This window comes from Malus sylvestris, chromosome 5, assembly GCF_916048215.2.
Source record: "Malus sylvestris chromosome 5, drMalSylv7.2, whole genome shotgun sequence".
Lineage (NCBI taxonomy): Eukaryota > Viridiplantae > Streptophyta > Magnoliopsida > Rosales > Rosaceae > Malus > Malus sylvestris.
Genome location: NC_062264.1, coordinates 30,193,617 through 30,213,187, shown reverse-complemented (window position 1 = coordinate 30,213,187; position 19,571 = coordinate 30,193,617). Strand labels below are relative to the sequence as shown.

Sequence of the window (19,571 nt, the reverse complement as noted above, 5' to 3'; positions counted from 1 at the left end):
CGCAATGTAAATTTGAATCGGATACGACCTGATCGCTCGTACCCACTCCGACCCCATGACCCAAGACCCAAAACCCGGGATGGTTAATGTTACCCTCTCCAGTCTCGCCTCCAATGCCATCCAATGCAACCCATCAAACAAAAATATAAAATAAAAAACTAAATAAATGTAATCCAATGCAACCTAATTAGTAGATTATGTGGCTATAGGTTACTGTTTTGGGGCTGCTTTCAGTAACCTATAGCCACATAATTTCTCTGCTTAGTTGAATTATGTGGCTATAGGTTACTGTTTTGGGGCTGCTTTCAGTGTTAGTGGACTTGGCTCAACTTCTACTTGTAATTACTGTGGAGCCTCTTTCTAGTTAGTTGTTTGTTTGGGCTTTGTATTGCTTGATTTTGTAATGAAATGCTGCGTTGACAAAAAAAAAAACTTGTAATTAGAAAGAGGACCCAATACTTTGTCCTATGGTATAAACTTGCAATTACAAAGAGGACCCAATAATTTATCCTATGGTATAAATCTATTTTCTGTTCAGTTTTTTTGGTTTGGTTTTAATTCTGTTCGACTTATTTTAGTGGATAATAAACAAATTGACAACGTGAAGTTAAAGCACTACCTAAACAGACGTCTCTTGTATGCAAAAGTGAACAAATGTAGTTTTTGGATTGATAGCAAAAGAGAATTGGAAAAAAAAAAGGGAAGGGGGTGGGGACTACTAATAAGTCGTTTAATAGCAATTCCATCTATCACTGTGAAAGACCAGATTGGCCTGTTCTGTCATAAGTACCTCCCTATTCCGCTAAGTGGGGTTCGACAATGGGTTTGAGTCAATAATTGGAAAATTTCCTTTTCTCAATCTTGATTCGCATAGAAATTCAAGAACTATAGTCCTAGGTGAACTGGGGAAACCCAAAATGACACGGGTGTCGTAGAATTACTTAGTTTAGATACCATATGAGTAGGCTCGGCAAAACCCTTGAGTTTCACTAGATAGTGCCGATAAATCTCATGATAGGTACCCAAAGATACACTGCATAAGCACCAATTTTGGCTATCTAAAAATCGGCAGAGTTTCTGCTACCTCGAAGCCAATGCAAAAAGTGCGTTATTGGGAAACAAAGGCAGAGAAACAGGAGGCTGAAAAGGTGGGATGAGTGTGGTGGTGAAAGTGGTCATGGTCACGGTTTCACTTGTTCGGATCATGAAACTTTTGCACTAGCAGCTGTACTAGAGGCTTTTTAGGCACAAAAAGAATTGGAGTGTATGCAGTGTAGTATCACACTGACCTGTTTTCTTCTAGGGCCGAAATGATCGTTGAAATTTATCTTTCTAACTGTATACATGTATCAGAGGAAAAAGGCATTTGAGGAAACAATGCAATGGAATTGTTGCATCAATTGCAAAATGTTACTGGAGTCCCATTACATATGTGAGAAATAAATAATAAAACCCGGCTTGCGTCAATGTATTCGAAAAATCAACACCACTCCAAATTAGAAGAAACATAATCCACCATATTCTTAACACATCCTACAACCATGTCACCTACGAAGAACGAGTGCTGGGTGGAGAAAATAAAGGGCATCTAAGGGAGCCCAGTTCTCGATGAAAAAGATCAACGATCTCCCCAGAACCATAGGTAATGCAAACATTCAACAACGGAGTGTGGAGTTCCCTCTCATTCCGCTTCAGGTGAGCCGCCAGGGACCAGCTGCATTGTGCACAAACCATTAGACAATTTATAACAATAGTTTGAACATCTTTCATCTATGTTTTATGCTGGCTCTAGCTTCTATTGAAAAGGCCAAGTAGAAACCATGAGCTTGCAGAAATAGTTGCAAGAGTAGGTTGTCAAATATAAGGCGAGAAAAGAAAAAGGCTACAAAAAGTGTAGTACTATACTTGACAATGAAAACCTAACAATCACTTGCATATTCACCGGAAATTCAATTATTTCATCCAGGCAAATAAAGACCACCCATGTTTAACTTACAATGGCAATATTGTTTCCGTTAAGTAAAATCTGATCAAGCTTGGTTATACGTCTTCCTTCAGGAGTAATCTCACTGCACATCCAAACAAAACAACAAAGGCCCTGAATATTAGCACGCATGACAGATCACAAAAGTGGAAAAACCATATAGCAAATAGGGGGAATGAACATAACTAATGACTAACATAAACTAACTACTAATACAAATACGATGTATGCCAGATACATCCTAGTCCGATTTCTCTTTTGATCCCAATACATTACAGTACGTTTGATACGACCAATGAAAAATAAGCGAAATGCGAAAGGTAGAATGCGCAGAAAACAGTAGGCTGGAGGAGGAATAAGTCTGCCTTTTTATTGCTTAGTTTCTTCAAATATTACATTTTTAGTTGCAATTTTATACATCACGTAAAATGTCCATGTAAAACCACTGTTGCATAGAAGATTCGCATTAGAAGTCTATCTACCTTATGAAAACAACTTGTATTCAACATAATGTCTAATTACGAAATGCCCTATAACTAAGCTTAAGCAATTCCATGACTTTGCCAGATTTCTCAATCTAGTATAAATCGATGTATCAACTGTTCCATTTAAAAGCCAAATCGAAGTATTTTGGCATCCAGATAAGAAAAAATCATAAGAAAATAAAGATATAGAGTAAAATTATAATATACAAACGAGGTTGTATTCGACTATTCACAATGCGCTTTACCACCAATCAAAATTAACCTTCAAAATTAAAAACCTTAATTCCCATTGTATATAACTAAGATTCGAAGCTCTAGAGGCTGTCCTGCATACTTCGACATTAAAATATACAAGTATTTGGAGTATTTGGAGTATTGGAGTTTCTCTACAGAAAAGGAAAAGGTCATGAGTGTATCCCAATAATACAACAGCGAGAGGGATCCCAGAATGGTTGAATTTCAGCGCGACACGTGTCCCACCCTACATGTGGCAAGGTTGTTGATTGGCAGTTTGTGTGAGCATAAACCAACAAAGGATGAACGAGTCGTGCTATAGCACAATGTTCTTGACCATCTTACAAAACCGAAAATATTATCAGATGTTTGCTTGTATAAATTGGACTCGTAATGTCTCTCCTCGATTTCCAAAGGGAGAGAGAGAGTAGACCTAGCTCCTCAAATAGTATTTGTTTTTAATTATTTATTTTTCTTTTCTTTTTTTTATTAATATTATTGCAGCCAATTAATCCAGAGAAATTAAGGGGGGAAATGAAAGGGAATGGAGTGGAGTTGGAAGATGAACAGATGCAGGACCAAACGATGGTATTTAGTAAACAGATTTCTGTCAGCGCATATGTGCTTAGTAGCACCAGTATCCATCAATCATTCACTCACATTCGAGACCATGTTGACCTCGGACACAATAGCAGCCAACTCTTCATCGGTGATTGCCATGTTAGCATGGTTATTGTTGTTCCCGTTAGCATTATTTTCATCATTGCAATGATAACAATCTTGTGCATTGTGAACAAATTTGTCACACACATAGCAGGCACCCTTAATCTTCTTTAGATTCTTGCCTTTAGGAGCAAAGACAAATTGTACAAACTGCTTGGTTTTCGGAGCCTTATTCTTCTTAAGCTTGGCCTTGGAGTTTCCTCCCTCAACATAATTTGCATTGGTATCAATGGCAGCAAACCCACCAGTGCGGTCTGGCTTTATGTGGTCTTCTTTTACTCGTAGCCTCAGAATCAAATCCTCCATATTCATCTCACGGCGCTTATGCTTGAGATAAATTTTGAAGTCATTCCAGGAAGTTGGCAATTTCTCGATTATCGCCCCAACTTGGAAATGCGCATTGATCTCTCATTCCTCAGAGTGCAATTCATAGATCAATTTTTGGATTTCTTCGAGTTGAGAGACAACATATTTTGAATCCACCATAGTATATTTGAGAAACTTACCGATAACAAATTTCTTTGAACCTGCATCATCAATCTTATACTTTTTCTCCAGGGATTCCCACAACTCCTTTGCAGTCTTGCATAAAGAATAAGTGTCGTAGAGATTGTCGTCCAAACTATTCAGAATATAGTTCATACAACAAAACTCAGAATGATTCCAAGCTTCAATTGTCATGACAGTCTCTTTAGTCATTGGATTCTCATTAGACTTCGGAGCTTCTTCCTTGACAACATGAGCGAGATTCATGGTTGTCAGGAAAAACAGCATCTTCTGTTGCCATCTTTTAAAATCCAGCCCTTTGAATTTCTCAAGCTTTTTAGAATATTTTGGCACAGTGTCTGTCATGCCCCAATCCCAACATACGTCCAGGATCGACACATGACGTCACCAAATACTCGTATATCTCACATACCCCATCTCCATGATATGGCAAATCACAACTCGAGAATCAAATTGCAAAGTAATTTTTCGTTTACTTTATGGTTGCATCTAACCTCCTCGTTAGACTGTCTACGTACCCTCAATAGGGATCAAACAATTCGTAGTTCACTTATCACAAAATCAGACGTTTATTCCACTAAGTTCAAGCAGAAAAGCATAGCATTCCTCAATCATTTATTATAACCTGACAACATGTAATTCCTGGACTCAGGCTACATAACCAACCCCCATGAAAACATGATTTCTCTCATATCCAACATATAAATCATTATGTCTCATCATGATATCGCAATTCACAACATGCATCGTATTTAAGAACCGACGAAACACAAAATCATTCTCTAGCCGCATTAATTAATTAATTTGATCAAAGTAATAACAATTATTCCCATATCTTCTAAATTCATACCTTATGAAATCATAATTGAATCGTAGAAAATCCCGAAAGAGCACTCAAACATCCCACATCTTTTCTAACTCAATTCACAAGATTCTCGAAACCATTAACACAAATATATATAAACCTAAGGCTAGAGTGACACAGTTAGGCCAAGCCTACTTCTCCAAATAATGGAATTTTAGACTAATCCATGAAATTCAACAACCTCGGGTTCCGGACCACTCAACAGAACCAAACTAAATATGATCGCCTATCAAATGTATCAAGTACAACTAATCATCATCACCTCTAGAATGTGTATGGTCCCCTATCGCGGATATACCAAGCAGAACCATAGGCATAATCTCATCGTGCAGGCAATGATCACCCATCGCAGATATACCAAGCATGATCACCTCTGAATACATATGGTCCCCCATCGCGGATATACCAAGCAGGACCACATCCTAACTCTAGGTAATGACCACCCATCACGGATATACCAAGCATGATCACTACTGATACCACCTAGCATGCGTATGGTTCCCCATCGCGGATATACCAAGCAGAACCATATGTGCAGTCTAATACCATAGGCAGTGATCACCCATTGCGGATATACCAAGCATGATCACCCCTAACAGTCCCCCATCGCGGATATACCAAGCAGGACTATATCATATAGCTCTAGGTAGTGATCACCTATCGCGGATATAGCAATCATGATCACTCCTAAGCATACATGGCCATAAGGATCGCCCAACGCGAATTAACCAAGCGCGATCCATATATGGTATGGTCCCCCAGTGAGGATTAACCAAGCAGGACCACTAGTGATCCCCTAATGCGGATTAACCAAGCAGGGTCAAGTTAATCAGGTCCCCAATGTGGATTAACCAAGCAGAGTCACACCTACAGAACTGTTAGGCAGTGATCACCCAACGCGGATTAACCAAGCATGATCACCCCTAAGTATAAATGGCCATAAAGATCACTCAACGTGGATTAACCAAGCTCGATCCACATATGGTATGGTTCCCCAATGCGGATTAACCAAGCAAGGCTATCCATGTACCACTGCTACATGGTGCAGAAAATTCAACACACAACCTACCCACAACTCAACCCCTATGGGTTACAACGTAGTCACTACACCATCAATTTCTCATGGCCACCAATTAATACATCACACAATCATATAAATTCTACATAATACATCTAATAGGATTCTAAGATCACATAGGAATAGCATTTATCATACTTATCATTTACATTGCTAAAAAGAGATAATTAAACACACATATATCACAACCATCATCAGTACACAAGCCAAATCATGTTCATAAACATAGGTCTATGGCTAAATATATAAAAATCACATTTCAATAGAAATCACACTTATAAAACCAATTCATATTCACAACGGATACTAATATAAGAATTTAAGGTAATAACCCTACCCCATATACTTAAGTCACTCTTTAACCAATGTGGGTCCACTAGACTTCACTTAGTCTCCCGTAGTACCAATTTTAGCATCCAAAACATTTCGGGACATGTTGACCAAAAGTCAACTTTCGGTCAACAATAGGATTCGCAACTCCACGTAATTCAATCCAAAAGATCCGCCCATCGGATTTTGGATCCATAACTTCTTAGGGTCCTCATTATTCTCATAGAACAACATACTAATTTCTCATCGAGATCCAACGGCCGGATCTCCACCAATTGATAAAATTAGGTGATAGTTAACAATTAATTTTTCTAACTTAGAAATCCAATTCAGGAAGATCCCTACGTTGGATTCCCGATCCATCAGTTCCAACTATCTTCAAATATTACGTTCTATAATGCATTAAAATTTGGTGAGGATCCAACGGTTGGATCGTCGATTCAAATTTTGATCAAGTGATGTATCGTAATGAAACTAAGTTCAAACAATCAAATCACTTTATACGGATATCAATTATGAATTTAGCTCATCTAATTAGACTTAAAAAGACATTATCGGTCCACCGCCTCACACGGCGGCCGGCCGCCACAACTCACCGGAAAATTCAACTATTTTTAAAAATTACTAAATTTTACAGAAATGAAGATCTCAATAAGTAGAGCAAGTTTCATACATGTGACCAAGGCCAATTTGGCCGGGAAAGGCACCAATTTCACTCAAACCGGCCGGAAACCCTAGAATTGGTAAGCTTCGATTCTCCTTCCTCGGTGTTCCACCGCCCCTATAGATGATTGAGCTTTGTTCTAGGGCTCATGGGGAGTCTAAGGGTGGTTGAGATCGATAGAATTTCATACAAATTTGGCGGATTATCACCAAGCACCTCACGGTGCCTTCGCCATCGTACACCCCAAAACGAGCCTAATCCCATCGAATATTTGATGATCAATGACGGAGAAGAAGCGGGATGGTGTTTGCAGGAAATGACGGGGTGTGGATCACCGGAAAATCGACGAAAAATGGTCCGAAAATCAAGCAGGTTCGATGGGGAATGCGGGTCAACCCATTTCCCCCCTTTCTTCCTCTCTCCTTTCCCCTCCTTGCTCTGCCATCTGATTGGGCTGCTCCCCCTTTTCTCTCCCGCACTCTCTCTTTTCTCCCCGCTCCCTTGCTGCCACTTGGCAGCTTTTAAACATTTATTTATTTATTTATTTCCCAACAACTAAAACATCTCTAATTTCTTCGTTAAAAATCCATTTCACGAACGGTTTTCGCCTACGCATTCATGAGATCGAGCTCTATTCAAAAATATAATTTATGCCCTCGAAAGGTCTATGAAATTTAAATAATTAATTTCCAAACTTCAAACTTCCTCATTACTACTTTAATTAAAACCTCAATTCAAATAAATTAATATAAAATCTCAATAATACAAATACGTAGATTACAACAGTGAAATCCAGGAACGGGATTTCACAGTGTCATTCACAGTCAATGATTGTTGATCCATTATTTGTTTCAAGATTGTTGGATAAATATCAACAATCAATGATAAATTTATAGATGCTAATAAATAATAAATGCGAACAACTAACCTAATAGAGTATGAACAACAAAATAATATTAAACAGATAAATTGATGATCGAGGCTTGCGTACCGCAATGTCCTTGAAACAGATATTTCACCCCTACTCAGTGCTTATAGTTCTACAGACGTCTGCTCACCAAGATTCAACGATCAAGTCATAATTCTAGCACCGAAAACTTAACTTCTGGCAAATTTCTTTGCGGTTCTCTCAGTAAGAATGCTTTTTGGATTGTAGAAGGAGAATTATGTTTTTGTGTTCTAAATGTCATGCAGATGAATGTATATATAATAGGATTATGCATGTTCGCAACAGGCATGAAGAAGGGATGCATCTGTTGGGAAACATCTTCTTAGAAAGGTGTTTGCTCTCTGCGTTCTTTCACCACACTTCAGACTTCATCTAAAAAGATGAGTATGTTGGTAAAAGATATTAATTAATTAAATCTGAAATTAATTAAAAATAATTAATTAAGGAATTTAATTATTAGAGTCCGAGCCCCAAGGCCCAATGCCCATCTTTTGATAATTAATTATATATTAATTATCAATTGATTAGTACACCCCAAAACTCAAACTCAAGGATGAGCCCAATTTTATTCTTCATGGTCCATCACTCTAATCACTTTCTATAAGGGACAAAGCCTTATAAAATGAGGGAACTTTTTGGTAGTAACCAATGTAGGACAATGAAATTCTACTTAAATTTCATTACACTTCAATTTTATAAAATTATGATCAATAATCTTAATTGGTTTCTCTTGTTTTTTTTTTTTTTTTTTTGTAGGCTTCTATATTGCAGAATAATGATGAGTACTTCGCCAACCTCTCTCAGCAGCAACCGGACACGCCAATGGAGCAGCTAACACTAGATCCAGATGTGTCTCTATAGTTGCTCATAGATAGGGGTGGGCAACAGAAGCCCGAGAGTTTCGTGGCCTAAGATCTAGTCGAGTTCGAGACCTCGAGAGATCTTCTTCATCTAGCTCTTAGCCTGCAAGTGGTCGTCTTCCAGAATGTAGTAGTTGGAGATGGAGTTAGAGGCCATGCGCCATCAAGAAGATGTTGCGAACCAGCAAGAAAAAGCTCGGAATGAAGTAATGCGCCAACGGAAGGATAACTTTTTACTGTACATGCAAGAGATGACAAAAATATGATAATCGGACAAGTTAGGTTCGTCGAGTCAAGTTGGTCAAGGCACTTCATGCAACAAAATAGTCGTCGATAATTCATTGGGCAAATAGTATTCACCCGACAAAATTTTATTTTACGTCAGGCAAACGTTTGAACGACGACTTTTGCCCGACGAATATCTGTCAGACAAAACATTAGGCGAAGAAACTTTATTTGACCTTTCGTTTGAAAAGGGTTTTTTTTTTTTTGTAGTGCACTTGTTGTGAATAAACAAAATACTACAAAGAAAAACACTTGAAGATTAGGGTTATACCATTAAAGAGATAATAAGTTAATCATGTTTATTTAACTAACGAGTATTACGTTTTTAGAGTTGTTTCTAGTTAAAGACATTGGGTTACACTCCGAGTATTAACGCCATATTATCTTCCGTTTAAATTTTGATAGAGACTAAACTCGGGAGACAAATCAAATGTTGTACGTAAAGGGCGGTGCTTATAGATGACGCTAAAGGGCGGTGCGTATAGATGACGCACTATAGATGACGCACTCGAGATGCAAACATTTTTCCAACTAGTGCACTGAACATCCCCATCCTTTGATATTAATTATATATTAATTATCAATTAATTAATACATCTCAATGCTCAAATTCAAGGTTGAGCTCAATTTTATTCTTCATGGTCCATCACTCCAATCACTTTTTGTAAGGGACAAGGTCTTATAAAGTAAGAATTTTTTTGTTATGATCAATATGGGACAATGAAATTCTACTTAAAATCTCCAACATCGTTAGCACTACACTTAAAAAATATACAAACATGAGTTGCTAGCACCAGGCACAGGCAGGGGTTTGGTGCGGCCTCTAATGCCATAAAACTAAAAGCGCGTAATTTATACGTTCGCGTACCGACGTTGACATACACGACCAAAATGTAAAAGAGCCTACGTCTCTCTTCATCTTGCCTTCTTTGCTGCTTTATTTAAGCTCATAAAAGTACGGTTCACAAGCACACAATGAGCACACACTGAGACAGAGAGAGATGTCAGCGAAGGCAAGTTTAGAAGCAAAGCCAAAAGGGATGCTGATGAAATTGAACACATCTCAGAAAATAGACAAGAAGCCTGATGAGCAACCTTATTGTTTCCAACCGCAAGCAGGTGTGACAGCGAGCGTAATTCCAGCAAAGAGGAGGTCAGTGAAGCGAATGATTCTTGATGATGTCGTCCAATTTTTCTCTTCGGTTTTCACAACCGACAAGGCTAAAGCGCCAAACACCAAGAACAAGAAGATGATCAGGATCAGTTAACGTTTACCCAAACCCTACCATGGCTTGTACTTATGTAGACGCCATTTTAGGTGCCGTTGGTGTTTTACATCTGGCTATTGCGTGCATTAGGGGTTTAAATGTCATTTGCATATCATTCTTTACTTCCTTGGTGTAATTTATTTGGGAATTAATACTTAAAGAATAATGCTGTATGGTGATTAATATTAATTCTTGTTTGAAATCTTTTGGTTTTCTGCTTTTTTTAATAATTTATTATTATTAATATGGTGTAACAATCCGTCTCTAATTTTATGAGTTTATTCACTTTAAAAGAATGGATTGACCTATTTTCTACTTGTAATTACTGCGGGCTTCGTAGCAATATTCATGAATTTTGACAATTTATTTTCGCTTTTTAACAACCAAATAAACTTGAAATTACAAAGAGGGCCAAATAATTTATCCTATGGTATAAATCTATTTTCTGTTCAGTTTTTTCGGTTTGGTTTCGATTCAATTTGACTTATTTTAATGGATAATAAACAGACTGACAGCGTGAAGTTAAAGCACTATCTGAACAGACGTCTCTTGTATGCAAAAGTGTACAAATGTGGTATTTGGATTGACCGAGCAGCACTGTCAAGAGAAGTGGAAAAAAAGGGAAAGGGGTGGGGACCTTGAGAGAGCATCACATTTGGATATCTACACAAGAAAGCAATACACTGACAGTCTGACTGAGTAAGCACCAATTTTGGCTATCTAAAAATCGGCTGAGTTTTTGCTACCTCCAACCCAATGAAAAAACTGCGCAATTGGGAAACAAAGGCAGAGAAACAGAAGGCTGAAAAGGTGGGATTGGTGTGTGCGCTGTGTAGTATCACACTGACCTGTTTTCTTCTGGGGCCAAAATGATCGTTGAAATCTATCTTTCTAACTGTATATATGAATCAGAGGAAAAAGGCAATTGAGGAAACAATGCAATGGAATTGTTGCATCAATTGCAGAATGTTACTGGAGTCCCATTACATATGTGAACAATACAGAATAAAGCCCGGCTTGTGTCAATGTATTCGGAAAATCAATACCACTCCAGACTAGAAGAAACATAATCCACCATATCCTTAACTATCCTACAACCATGTCACCTACGAAGAACAACGAGTGCTGGGTGGAGCAAATAAAGGGCATCCAGGGGGGCCCAGTTCTCGATGAAAAAGATAAACGATCTCCCCTGAACCATAGGTAATGCAAACATTCAATAACGGAGTGCGGAGTTCCCTCTCATTCCGCTTCAGGTGAGCCGCCAGGGACCAGCTGCATTGACGTTGTGCACAAACCATTAGACAATTTATAACAACAGTTTGAAATCTTTCATCTATGTTTTATGCTGGCTCTAGCTTCTATTGAAAAGGCCAAGTAGAAACCATGAGCTTGCAGAAATAGTTACAAGAGTAGGTTGTCAAATATAAGGCGAGAAAAGAAAAAGGCTACAAAAAGTGTAGTACTATACTTGACAAAGAAAACCTAACAATCACTTGCATATTCACCGGAAATTCAATTATTTCATCCAGGCAAATAAAGAACACCCATGTTTAACTTACAATGGCAATATTGTTTCCATTGAGTAAAATCTGATCAAGCTTGGTTATACGTCTTCCTTCAGGAGTAATCTCACTGCACATCCAAACAAAATAACAAAGGCCCTGAATAGCATGCATAATAGATCACAAAAGTGGAAATACCATATAGCAAATAGAGGGAATGAACATAACTAAGGACTACATAAACTAACTACTAATACAAATACGCTGTATGCCAGATATATCCTAGTCCGATTTCTCTTTTGATCCCAAAACATTACAGTACGTTTGATATGACCAATGAAAAATAAGCGACATGCAAAAGGTAGAATGCGCAGAAAACAGGAGGCTGGAGGAGGAATAAGTCTGCCTTTTTATTGCTTAGTTTCTTCAAATATTACATTTTTAGTTGCAATTTTACACATCACGTAAAGTGCCCATGTAAAACCACTGTTGCTATAGAAGCTTTGCATTAGAACTCTATCTACCTTATGAAAACAACTTGTATTCAACATAATGTCTAATTAAGAAATGCCCTATAAGCTTAAGCAATTCCATGAGTTCGCCAGATTTCTCAATCTAGTATAAATCGATGTATCAACTGTTCCATATAAAAGCCAAATCCAAGTATTTTGGCATCCAGATAAGAAAAAATCATAAGAAAATAAAGATATACAGTAAAGTTAATATACAAACGAGGTTGTATTTGACTATTCACAATGCGCTTTACCACCGATCAAATTAACCTTCAAAATTAAAAACCTTAATTCCCATTGTATATAACTAAGATTCGAAGCTCTAGAGGCTGTCCTGCATACTTCGACATTAAAGTATACAAGTATTTGGAGTATTGGAGTGCTTGGCATTGTACTAACAGATTATTAGAGTTCAATAATCTGTAAGAGCTCAATTCGGACTTCCAATCAACTGCTTACCATGAACAATTTTCTAACATAAATACTAACAAAGAAAATTCAGATTTTCCAAGCCAGTAAAAATTGTCTCTGCCACAGCGCATTCCTTGTCCCCTTCTTACACTATTTCTTCTATTCCTTCAATCTTCTTTTAGCCAGTGCACCGCCACCTTCATTGGGTTTGACCATATTACCACCGTATTATTCACCACTGCCATCGGATTACTTCACGTTGTTCAGTGATGAAAATAAAAATGGGTGCCACATTATGTGAAGTGAAGCTTTGTGGGCAATGACAGCAGCAATGACAGCACATGGGCAATTTGGTGTAGGAAGGGATGGAACTTGTAGCCTTGTTCTAGTATAAGTGCATTTGGGGATGGTATGTTTAGTGTTGTGTAATCTAAGTAATGTGGATATGGAAGGAAGACTAATCTAAGTTTAGGGGATAAATGGGGTTTAGGGAGGGTTCTAGCCTTCTAGGGTACTTTAAGTAGTTAATCTTCTATGTTTAACTTTGTTCAGTACGTTGTATATTTTTGCTCTTTTAATCAATATTAAAAGAGTTATTAGCTTTGTAATGTTTGGTCTATCGTTTATCGGCTCTTCTTTCTGATGTGTAAAGTAGATTTTGCAATGTATCTTATTATTAGATGGTGACTAAGCATTTTCAGCTGTTTAGGCATGAGTGCTGTTTAAGATGGGTTCAAAGCTCAGATCAAAAACAAAAATGTGGGTTCAAAGCCATGTGTCCTAAAAATGAAGAAGTCTTTTGTTCGGACTAAGTCACTCGTCCGACCACTCCCAAGGTGAATAGTTCCCTAGGGGCTCTACCGCGATATGATATATCTCACTAAAATCCCATATCCAAATTAGACCCAATTCATAACTTTGTACTCCCTTCTCCTTTTTCTAATCTTCCCATCAATTAATCAAACATTTAAAGCATTTACAAAGCTAAAGACTCAATGTTGTACCAAAAAAATCGAGATAAAAATCCCCCAAATTTTTAGGGTTTCATAAGAACAGAATTAAAGGAGAAATTCATACTATTCGGTGACGTCTTCGAGTACCATGTTGACGTAGACATCGAAACCCCTCAGAGTCCCTACGAGCTCCTTGTCACCCTTCATTATCACCCATATCTTCGAGCCTATGCACCGGTCGATCAACTCTGCGCATTTTCCAGGAAAACACCTCAAATTTTCCGTTTAATTTTCTCGAGAAAATACGGGAAAGTAGAAAGGGGAACGAAGTGGTCAAAACCTGATGGGAGTAGCTGCGAAGGATTGTTGGCGGCCATTGGAAGCGGAGTGAGCTTTTGGCTGCGGTAGCGAACGAGTTGGCGGCAATCTTGGTCTGTCAGAGAGTGAGTTCGGAAGTTTGGACTCGAGACTTTGTTAGTGTGATTGGCAAAGTCCAAACTACCCTTGACGACTTTTTAATATTTCTTTTCTTTCTTTTCAACATTTGAATTTGGTTACCACTTACAAGAATAGATTTTTTCGGAATACGAGTTGATATACAACGTATTATAATATATTATAATATATATATATATATATAGTTTACTGTTTGTTTTTTTTTTAACTATAGATTTTGTTAGATTAAATGTTAGATTAGTCATTAAAGAATTTGAATTCACGTTGTCGTGCAAAAATTCAACACCTTTTCACTTGCAAATCTTTCTAATACCCTTTTTTGTTATGATTACTGTAGACATCGAAATTTCGGTAAATAAATGTTGACCGATAAATCAAAGTGTCAACGCTCATGTATTACATAAATTTTACACGTAGCGTGTGACTCAACGAAAATTGAAATGAGTTGGAAAAGTCATCAAATAGGACACGTGTCAACACCTGGCAGAAACGACTTATTTCATCTGGGATATTATATTCAAAATTAGGCCTTGGAAAATTCTACAAATACAAGCCCATTTCATTCATTTGGAAGGAATTCATATTACACCTTGAAGCTCTGAAGCTCTGAAACTCCGAAGCTCTCAAGCAAATCCCGAAGGATCAAGAAAGCCCTTTTCGTTCTTCATCAAATCCACCTTCAAGATCAAGCCCCGACGGCCCTTGAAGAAAGTGTTCTTCGTTTTTCGTTCTTCATCAAATCCACCTTCAAGATCAAGCCCCGACGATCCTTTGAAGAAACTTTCAACAGTTCATCCAAGATCAAGCCCCGACGGCCCTTGGATCAACGAAATATCCATAAATCAACACCTTACGGAGATCGAATCAGAGGATCAAAATAGAGAGAGATTGTAACCCAAAATCATCAAATACAAATATTTGTTTGTGCACGTTGTTCTTGTCTCTTTCGTTTCAGGAATTTTCCGTGTTCACAAATTGGCACGCCCAGTGGGACCATTTCTGCCTCTCATCTCTTTCTCCGAAATTCAAGCGCACTTCGAAAATTAATGGCATCAAGGAAGGCTCAAACTGTTCCCGCAACCGGCGCAAAGAACAAGAGCGTCCTCGTCGCAAGTGGTGTCACTTTGGGCATCACGACTCGAAGCATGGCAAGAGCTACTTCTGCCACCTTTTTCACCTCTGCATCAACTCTGCCAAAGGGACAAGAGCACCCAAGGCACGAGCCTTTGATCACCTTAGCCTCACTAAGGGCACCAAGGGGGGGAAGCCCAAGGAAATACTCCGAATTCATGCTCTCCGATGACGATTCAAGTGGCAGTTCAGCCATGCAAGTCATGACTGCTGGAGCAACTTCAATCGATGAACAGCTTGCTCAAATGAATGAAGCAATCGCAAGACTAACTTGAACCGTGGAAGAAAAAGACTTGCAAATCGCAACATTAGTCAACCGACTGGAGGCGCAAGACAGCGAGAAACCCGACCCAGAGGATGATCCACTAAAGGGAGCTGGCGGAGACGAAGAACCCCCGGTGAAGAAAATCGATGGGAAGCCGAAACCAGACCAAGCAGCGGCGCTCATGAGATCTCTCTCTATCCAGCAGCTGCAGGAGATGATCACCAATACCATCAAGGCACAGTATGAAAGGAGCTCTCATACCTCCACGTTGTACTCAAAGCCTTACTCCAGGAAGATCGACGCCCTAAGGATGCCGAAGGGCTATCAACCGTCGAAGTTTATGCAATTTGACTGAAAAGGAAACCCGAAGCAACATGTCGCACATTTCGTCGAAACCTGCAACAATGCAGGGACGGAGGGAGATTACCTCGCTAAACAGTTTGTGCGCTCGTTAAAAGGAAACGCCTTTGAGTGGTACACGGACCTGGAGCCCGAGTCCATCAACAGTTGGGAACAGTTGGAAAGGGAATTCCTCAACCGCTTCTACAGTACCCGCCGCACTGTGAGCATGCTAGAGCTGACGAGCACGAAGCAATGGAAGGAAGAACCAGTCATTGACTACATCAACAGATGGCGCACTCTGAGCCTCGACTGTAAAGACAGGCTCTCGGAAACCTCTTCAATCGAGATGTGCATCCAAGGCATGCAATGGGGTTTGCAATACATCCTTCAAGGCATTAAACCGCGGACCTTCGAGGAATTGGCCACTCGCGCCCATGACATGGAGTTGAGCATCGCCCATCATGGGAAGAAAGAACCGATCGCCGACTACAAGAACGACAAAGCTCTTGGGACAAAGGTGGAAAAGGCTGCATGGAAACCCACCAAAGAAGCGATGACGGTCAACACATCTCCCGTCAAAATATCCACACGAGGCAAGGCGATTCAAACCGAAGCTTTTCGTGATCAAGAGACGCGTAGACGCACTTTGAATGAGCTTGAGGAGAAGACTTATCCATTCCCCGACTCTGATGTGGTTGCCATGCTAGATGACCTGTTGGACAAGAAGGTGATCAGTTTACCTGAGTGCAGACGGCCGGAAGAGATGAATCGTACTGACAGTCCAAGATACTGTAAATTCCACCGCTTCATCAGTCATCCGACAGAAAAGTGTTTCGTGCTGAAAGATCTCATCATGAAGCTGGCTCAGAAAGGAATCACCGAGCTAGATCTTGACGATGTAGTGGAGTCAAACTGTACCACCTTCACTTCTGGCTCTTCCGACTCAAAGTTTTCACCTCAACCGCTGGGGGCATCCTCCAAGACAAGCAAAGTAGAAGGATGGACTCAAGTCACTCCTAAGAAATTGCACAAGAAGCATACGTCTCCTCCACAAGTCTGCCAATCGGAAAGGGGGCAAAGCAGCTCTTGTCAACCTTCAAAACAACGTGAACGTGTTGAAGATGATGAAACTTCGACACGAATATCGTCCGTCCCCATCACGATGCGCGACTTCTTGCCCGAAGACTTCTTCAATCACGCGATCAAAGCTCATTGCTATGAAAATTGTGAGGGACGCCTCTCCTGGATTGCTTGACAAAATTCACAAATTCTCCTTGCCCGCACGAGTCTAAACTGCATGGCACAAAGCTCCTCACCTGCATGAGCCTAAACTGTACATGGCACCAACGCTCCTTGTTCGCACGAGCATAAAAGGCGACAATAAATGCTCCTTGTTCGCACGAGCCTAAACTGCACGAACCAAAGCTCCTTGTCCGCACGAGCTTAAACTGCATGACACAAAGCTCCTTGTCCGCACGAGCCCAAACTGCATGGCACAATGCTCCTGGTCTACACGAGCATAAAAGGCAACACCAACGCTCCTGGTCTGCACGAGCATAAAAGGCGACAACCCAAAGCTCCTTGCCTGCACGAGCTGAAACTGCAAACGGCACCAAACGCTCCTTGCCTGCATGAGCTGAAACTGCAAACGGCACCAAAAAAAAAAAAAAAAAAAAAAAAGAAAGAAACCAAAAAAAAAATATATGTATGTATTTGAACTACGTTACGACTTGCTCTCTTCTTTGGAAGGGTGCGTAGGCAACTCGAACGTTCAACTTTGAGTGCAGTCACATCAAAATAAAGAATAAGAAATTTTATTAAAGTTTGATGTTATTACAATATTATTTTGTCCAAAAAAAAAAATACTACAGCTTAAAAGAAAAAAAAAAATATATATATATATATAATATATATATGCCTCAAGCAGATCAAATAACATCTGCAATTCCAGCAGGCCTAAGCCTTCCTCCATTTTCACAGCTGCTTCCCTTTCCCAAATCCACACCATCAAATCCTAACCTGTGGCCCACATTTTAAAGTTCAAGGCCCGGCCCAGGAAAATAGCCCATATCAGTCCACACCGCAGGACCAGGTCACTCTCCACACCGGAGTTGGCTCGTCCCGAGTCACCGACATGGTTCTAGATGTGACTCCCGTGGCCATCTTCACCATCACCTATTGCTGCTGAGTGCTCAGATCGGCGCCATTAAATTGTTGGGTGCGATGCCCACGTCCACCAGGCTATCATCCTCTCCAGATCTCCCCAAGTCACCATCTCCTCCATTAAAACTGTTCATCTGCTCGCGAATTCTCTCGCTGCATCACAAAGCTCTTCCTCTCTCTCCACGGCTAATGTAACTCCGCCCAAGCTCTCCTTTAAATCCACCATCTCCGCCAACCCTCTGCAGAACCCCCTCTCTTTAGGGTCCGCGCCGCCCCTTCGACCCCTTCAATGGGGCCGCAATCCGTCGAGCTTCCATTGTCTGGTTCCGAAACGATTTACGAGTCCACGAAAACGAATGCCTCAACTCGGCCAATAACGAGTCCGTATCAATCTTGCCCGTCTACTGCTTCGATCCGAAGGACTACGGAAAATCCTCTTCTGGGTTCGATAAGACAGGCTCGTACCAGGCGTCGTTCTTGGTCGAATCGGTGGCGGACCTCCGGAAGAATCTCCAGGCGAGAGGGTCCGATCTGGTGGTCAGAATCGGGAAGCCCGAGACGGTTTTGGTGGAGCTGGCGAATGCGATCGGCGCTGACTCCATTTATGCGCACAGAGAGGTTTCGCGCAACGAGGTTAAGGAGGAAGAGAACGAACAATGCAGTCCTGTTTCTATATTGGACCCTCCGTTCCAAGACGACAACGAGGGACGTGACGGTGACGGTGAGGATGATGACGACGAAGACGGTTGTGATTTGAAGTGCAGCTATGCCAATGTACAGAGAACAAAGCATCACCTTCTGCAGACAACTCCATTTCTTTCGCAAATGTCTTCAACAGCAACCCAACTCCCCGACCATCCATGCTCGTCATCATCGTCCTCTAGCTTCCAACTTCATCACCATACTCGTGACCTTCTCTGAGCAATAGGATCCTCGAAAGTTATTGCTTGTGCTGCTATCCTGTCTTCGTCCTTCCCCCATCACCCTCGCCTGTTCTAGTTCCTGCCCCTGGATCTCAAGCATTCCCAGTAAATGGTGGTAATTTTCACGTTGAAAATCCTGCTTCCAGGCAATGGCCTACCATGCAGCACCAGCAACCTTCTTTATACCCTGCTACCGGGATTCAGTCTGCTGGACAACAATATATGCCCTCCATTGATGGAACTTCGACTGTTGCATCACAATCGTCAGCTCGGGAAGCAAAGTCTACTGGAAGAAGAGAACTTCCTGCGGATATTTTTTGCAATAAACTATTCTTCTTTTCCCGCATCGGTTCCTGGCAAGACCTGTGCCCTCCATTACTGAAGCTCCGCTGCTCTCGAACCTGCTCATCGCCCAGCACCGCACCTCCACTGCAACTCCAGCGAGTTTGGTCTAGATCCATCAACCACCTTCTTTTCTCCTCCAGCACCGGCTATTTCCGTCCGCGCGGACATGGCTTCGAGGATGCTCGACGGAGCAGTGAGGCTGCCAAGGTAGTTAACGGGTAAGGTGACAGCTGTGACGGATGTGAATGAGGCTGTACAGCCAGCCAAGGGCGACAGGAATTTGCTGAGGATCTTCTCTCGGTCGGAGCTCCGCGAAGCTTTCAGAGAAAATAC

The 19,571-nt window shown here is 40.5% G+C and overlaps 1 protein-coding gene and 1 pseudogene across 1 annotated transcript; one reads left to right on the top strand and one right to left on the bottom strand.

Moving 5' to 3' along the window:
- Nucleotides 1-11,157: 11,157 nt before the first annotated feature.
- LOC126624087 (sm-like protein LSM5) lies at nt 11,158-14,106 on the bottom strand. The gene is made up of 4 exons (XM_050293103.1): nt 13,954-14,106; nt 13,738-13,861; nt 11,795-11,867; nt 11,158-11,507 (listed from the first exon to the last, which is right to left on the bottom strand). The coding sequence occupies exons 1-4, from the start codon at nt 13,988-13,990 to the stop codon at nt 11,475-11,477; spliced, it is 267 nt and encodes an 88-aa protein (XP_050149060.1). The 5' UTR covers nt 13,991-14,106; the 3' UTR covers nt 11,158-11,474.
- A 3,835-nt stretch (nt 14,107-17,941) lies between these two features.
- Nucleotides 17,942-18,891, top strand: LOC126622765 (blue-light photoreceptor PHR2-like; annotated as a pseudogene).
- Nucleotides 18,892-19,571: the final 680 nt, after the last annotated feature.

Bases quoted from the DNA above. Each gene is read 5' to 3' on its own strand.
- LOC126624087 (XM_050293103.1), bottom strand. From the start codon at position 13,990: ATGGCCGCCAACAATCCTTCGCAGCTACTCCCATCAG. The intron at 13,862-13,953 runs GTTTTGACCACT...GAAAATGCGCAG, and splicing joins TTCGCAGCTACTCCCATCAG to AGTTGATCGACCGGTGCATA. The intron at 11,508-11,794 runs GTAAGTTAAACA...ACGTCAATGCAG, and splicing joins ATGGAAACAATATTGCCATT to CTGGTCCCTGGCGGCTCACC.